At 37.1% G+C, this 5,827-nt stretch overlaps 1 protein-coding gene across 2 annotated transcripts; it reads right to left on the bottom strand.

Annotated features, from left to right (window-relative positions):
- Positions 1 to 894: 894 nt before the first annotated feature.
- On the bottom strand, positions 895 to 5,827 carry LOC121266251 (DNA-directed RNA polymerase III subunit rpc6-like). 2 transcript variants are annotated; one of them, XM_041170027.1, is made up of 3 exons: positions 5,460 to 5,827; positions 2,491 to 2,615; positions 895 to 1,795 (listed from the first exon to the last, which is right to left on the bottom strand). In XM_041170027.1, the coding sequence occupies exon 3, from the start codon at positions 1,791 to 1,793 to the stop codon at positions 1,074 to 1,076; it is 720 nt and encodes a 239-aa protein (XP_041025961.1). In that variant the 5' UTR covers positions 1,794 to 1,795; positions 2,491 to 2,615; positions 5,460 to 5,827; the 3' UTR covers positions 895 to 1,073. The 2 variants fall into 2 exon arrangements, with proteins under 2 accessions (XP_041025961.1, XP_041025960.1); XM_041170026.1 differs by having other exon boundaries at positions 5,557 to 5,827.

Raw genomic sequence — 5,827 nt, 5'->3', positions numbered from 1 at the left:
TCTGGTAACTAAAGCGACAATAGAACAAAACTTCCTTTCCCAACAAACAAACACAAGTATCCAGAAATTAGTAACCCATTTCACTTAGGGCTTCCACTAGAATGGAACACATATGATGGTACTTGGATGTTAACGTTTTGTTATTATTTGGAGCTATTGATTGAAGTATATCCAGTTAAAAACTCGATTAGTTGCAATTTGGTCACGATAGCCCAGAATTAGAATTCCGCCACTGTGAAGAGAAACAAAAAAATATCAGTTTTTATAAAATCTTTAATAGAATTAATAACAGATAGTCAATTCCCAAAAAATCATGTGAAACGATAAGGGATAATTCATTGTGCATTGTGCTTGTAATAAGGAAAAAAGTCATTCTTCTTTTTCAAAAACAACCATTTTATAATATGCCTGATAATCTTTCTGGACCTCTAGTGGTCGATAAAAAAGGTGATTCTCTCTTTTCTTCGATGCTCATAGAATAATATTAGCAAGCGACCTTAAACGAATGCATATATGATTTTGTTATTTTGATATGCTACATGCACCCGATGATCGTTACTCGGTATTCTTTTTAAATCATGTGTATTTTTTTAAAAAATACTAAAAAAATAAACACACACAAATACTTTACAAAAAATACTGATCGATACACTTCATCGGTGTACTAAGCATTTTCCTTGTTATTTTTTTATGTGCTCAACATTTGCTTATTCAATTCTGTGTACCCGAAGTGAAACCTCAGTTGTATTAGACAAAACCCATACTTTAACTATGATATTCTTTACTATCATTACCTTCGCGAGAGAATAAGAGATGGAAGACAAATTTAAAGTAAAATTACTTTCATCAATCATTTAGACTGTAAACGACATAAACTGTGAAAACCCATCAAGATGATCTAACCAATATTTCATGTTAAAAAATGGCAATCAATATCGTAAACTGAAAAAGGATAAAGAATCGTTGCATTCTTGTGAGACACTAACATAAGCAAAACTAGGACCCTGGGAAAGAGAGAAAAGATGGGGGAGGAAAGCCCTGCAGACTATATCAGAAACTCTGCAGTGATATAGTTAGAAATCCAACCATTTGGTGAAGTAGACACAGGTCTTCGGGGAAATTATGCCATCCGGTGTACATAAACTTATCTGTGGACAAACTCCACATGGAATGGAAGCCATGGCCCCAATCTTCGGTTCCCCATTATTGCCTCCTTTGCTTGTGCATGTATAACAAACTCTCCCAACAGGAATAGAATCAAACTCCCCTATTCCATTGCTCTTCACCTCCATTATCTCATTGTCCAAAACCAAAGAATTCACTATCTCTTCAACTTGTTGTGATGTGAACTCAACATTGAAGGCTCTACTCCTTCTGATTGTGTCCAAGATTCCCTCCAGTGTAGCGACCTTCTGCTCATAAATGATCTTTACACAGTGTTTTTTCAGAAAGTTTATAAACTCCGTATCAAGGTTCCCCTCGGCATACCAAGTCCCACCAGTTATTTCCATTGATGGTTCAAACTCTGTCGCAATATAGTGTTTTCTGCCTTTATTTTGGATGTTCACTACCTCTTTTATCAATTTCTTGGTTTGAAGTGACTTGAGGGATTTGGTAACCACATTGTCAGGAAGGTTTGTTTCACGTTTCATGTCCCTTGTCCATATTGCCATGTCTTGCTTGCTTCGGATCAGATCATAGAGGAGACGTTCTTGTTCTGTCAAAGACCCAGAAGGTGTATTTGAGTCTGGCCGTTTGCGCTTCAGGGGAGAGGGCCCTTGAAATCGGCTCATTCCTATCAAAACAAAATTATAGTACAAAGGATGCATCATTCACTTGCATTACTTGCACACACTGGAAGCATAATTCACATGCAGAGGAAAATAGAAGACAGTATGACTTGAAAAATTAATAGCTATTCAAACAAAAGACAATTTTTTTCATTAGTTCAGAATCTACAAAACACATCATCTTAATCAATTTCACATAGGGTTTCCACTAGAATGGACACATATGGTACTTGGATTTTAACCGGTTTGTTATTCTTTGGAGCTATTGAAGTATATCTAGTTAAAAACTTGATTAGGAGCAATGTGGTCACGATAGACCAAAACTAGAATAAGTACCCAAATCAGCCACAGTGAAGAGAAACATAAAAATATAGAACAAACAGCAAAATTAACCCAAGATTATTGCAAAACTGGAAAGAAATCCACAGCAATGGCGTGTAGCATGAGAGTGCAAGACTAGAAAAGCAAAACCAAATTTGAAGAATACTTATGAAGATTATAAAATCCACATCTAGTATCCAATTTTCCTTTTCTTTTTATTTAAGTATGGGTATTTTTTATTGAATCTCAAAGAGAGGTGACATCCAAGTACACAAAAGAGTATACAATAGATGCTGGCAAAAATCCAATTTTTCCTGACAAAAATGTAGGAAGGTGCTGAACTTTCAACAATTTGGCATAATATATTGTTGTTACCCACCGAGATATTATGAAAAGATTTTGCCTTCCGATGAATGTTCAAATCCTGAGTCCACAATGGCCCAAATAAGATCTGGTTTCAACAGGAAGTCTCTGAATCCTGAAATGTGAATCCCAACATAGACCCTACAACAGAAAAGAAATATTTTAGTCAATTAGAAAATTAGAAAATTGACCCCTTGGTTCAAAAAATAAAGATCGCCCACAGATATGGAATTCAAATGTATGTGGAGGTTTCCGCACCAAAATTGGACCATACAGTGCAATAAAATCACAAAATCAATAAGTATTACCAATATGCACATGAAACCAAACTGAAGAAAATATAAAATTTATTTGTTTTTTCAAATAAAACTCAACAACCAAGCTTGCAGCTACAAAACACAACAGCCAAATCAATGACAGGTGAATGATTACAATAATAGCATATCACCTAAAACTTTTTAAAGCATTTTTTGGGCAACTGCAGTAACCTACCCTCACCAAACCACCCTTGTAACATCCCAAGATCTCGACAATCTAAGCCAGTTAATTAAAGACCTGAAAGATTAAAACATTACTATAAATTAGACCAAAGATAACAGATGGACACACCATCTCACCACCAAACTTGCACATATAAACATTCTCAACAACGTGGTTGTTACCCTTAAAAAGAAATTTACACAATAAGAATGTTCCACTACCGCCGAGGATTACGCCGCTGAATTATCTGGTTCAAATGGGATTTTTCATTTTTAAAAAGTTGGGAAAAGAATACTACAAAAACATAAACCACAAAACATTTAGTTTAAATTTTCCAAGTAATAACCCATCACATACATGGTTTATAAAGCCCCCACTTTCCTTGGTTCTCTCATTAGCTAAACAGAGCACAAGCAAGAGCCAAGTGCTAATAAACACCAAACACAAAAACCAAACATGGTAACAATAAGGAGACCAGTTCATATACAAATCTAGACATGAATCTCATATTTTACTATCCTTATATTTTCCTTTTCTTTTCTAAACCAGGATTTTCTCAGCAGAATGAATAAAAAAATAAATATCGATTATCAAGAAGAGAGACACAGAGACGCATACTGACTTCTTGGTGAAATCACGACAAGGCTGGGCATTCGAGTATGGATCCGGGTATCCAGAAATACTGGGTCTGTATCTGGGCTTTTAGAAGCAGCCCAATATACGCCCAGGTAGAACAGGTCAAAACCCAGGCGAGCATCCCGTTTTGGCTGTGGATTTAAACTCAGATATCCAGACTACCTGGGTTGTAACTGACTATCCGGTTTTAGATATATGGTGGCCCTTTTTAGACTGATTGCTAGAAGCTTTTTTGGCACTTTTTGACTTTGGAGGGAGGAATGGTGTAGGGTTTTGGTTTTGGGTATTCATGGAGCAAAGCACTAAGAGTATTGGTATTGGATTTGGCCAAGTTATAGTCAAATTTAGCTAAAATGATTCACTTTTACTACTTTGCCTAATCTATATAAAATACAATCTACACTCATTGAGCCATCCTTTCATCTACATTACTAAAATATTTTTTTTTATTTAATGGTAATATGATTTTCTCCAGGTCGTGTAGAAGATCTCTATAATCTCCACTCTGTCATTCTCGAAAGCTTGGCTGGGAACTGCATGAGCTTCCCAAAAAACTCCATGTTGCATGAAGATTCAAATGTAGTTGGGTGCATTGATTCGCCATAATAGTAGAAAACCTTTAGTGATGTTCTTTTGGAAGGTTCAATAGGAAAGGCAGAGCCACCTACTCCTTTGGGATTGTACTTCTCGTAAGGATTCTTTATAATCTTGCAGCTGGAACGTCCTAGGTTCCTCAAAGCTTGGCATCAAACTTCACACTTGGTAATGGTGGGTACTCTAGTAAACACGATAGAAGAGGATTTGTTGTGAAGAAAAGGTAAATCCACAATAACTCTCTTCTCTGCCACTGATTGTTCTCTCTCTCTCTCTCTCTCTCTCTCTCTGATAACCACAATCACTAGTCCCCCAAAATTCCAACCTCAAAATTGTAATTCCTAGAAGCCCCAAATGCCAACCTCAAAATCCTAATCCCAAGAAGCCTCAAATTTCAAGCTCAAATTTATAAGCCCCAATGCCATATCTAACAAATCAATAAATTTTTTGGCAGATCCAATTTCTATAGATGTAGACCCAAATTTATCCAGAAAGAGAGAGACAGAGAGAGGGAGAGAGAGAGAGAGAGAGAGAGAGAAAGAGAGGAGACTGAGAGAGCAGAGGCATAGATGAGAAAGAGAGGGAGAGAATATAGACGAGAAAGAGAGGGAGAGAATAAGAGGAAGGGAGCTGCGGTTGGCTTACCAGTTACCTAATCTGTGGTGGCGTCGATGAAGATGATGTTGTGGTGAGTGGTGCGGCAAGGGAGCTTTGTTGGCACAGGGAGGGCAGATATGGAACGAGGCGCACTTGGAGAGAGAGAGAGAGTGTGTGTGAGTGCCAGAGAGAGGATGTTGCTGTTTAGAGAGAAATAGGATTAAAAAATGATGCCTAGAGCTACCGTTGTTGATTTACTGTAATTAATAATCAAAATGTTTGGCTGATGACTAATTCAATGTAGATGATTTTGATCAAATTAGCTAAATTTTTCATTGCAATGGCAAACAGCAGAGCCAATGGCATTGCTCTAACGCTCCATTATAAGCTCAAGATCTTCCTATATAATAACCTTTTGGTACATATAACAGTGACTTCTCTTCTTATCAAGTAGTATGGCCCATGTGCATCCTCTTTCCTACTCATAATTCCAATTTTAGGGTTGCTCCCTACATAACATTCCATACAAATGAAATCCAGATAAATGGAATCTAGATTTATTAAGCACCAATTAAGTACTAGGTTAGCCGAAATGGTTTTCCTCTACTACTTATGACCATGCATAACCATTCCATTATTATCTAACATTAACAAAACCGAATGATACCATGAACTTACTTCAATGGCGGAAAATGTTCCAAGTCCCAATTATTATCTAACATTAACAAAACCTTTACATCGCTGTATGGCAGTAAAATTAGGACAGAGATGGTACCTGTCCACTGAATCTTGCAGGTTAGGAAATCTAACTCCAAGAAAATGGAAAAAGTTAGGACAAAGATAGTCATTGTCCACATCTGACTCCAAGAAATGGACAAACTACAACATAGATGGCTGAGAGATGTGACCGCTCTCCTCAACTTTAAGAATCAAGCAGTGTGTCGCAGTTGAGATGTACAATCGCTCCCCTAAAAAGCTCCACGCAGAAAATCATGGTTCTCGCGACTGAGATGGGAGGTTGGGTCTCAAGTGGCCTGGGGGAGGTG

The sequence above is a fragment of the Juglans microcarpa x Juglans regia genome, chromosome 5D (genome assembly GCF_004785595.1).
Source record: "Juglans microcarpa x Juglans regia isolate MS1-56 chromosome 5D, Jm3101_v1.0, whole genome shotgun sequence".
NCBI classification, from domain to species: domain Eukaryota; kingdom Viridiplantae; phylum Streptophyta; class Magnoliopsida; order Fagales; family Juglandaceae; genus Juglans; species Juglans microcarpa x Juglans regia.
This window is presented reverse-complemented; position numbering and strand designations above follow the sequence as displayed.

Excerpts from the sequence above, each read along its gene's own strand:
- LOC121266251 (XM_041170027.1), bottom strand. The coding sequence starts at position 1,793 with ATGAGCCGATTTCAAGGGCCCTCTCCCCTGAAGCGCAAACGGCCAGAC.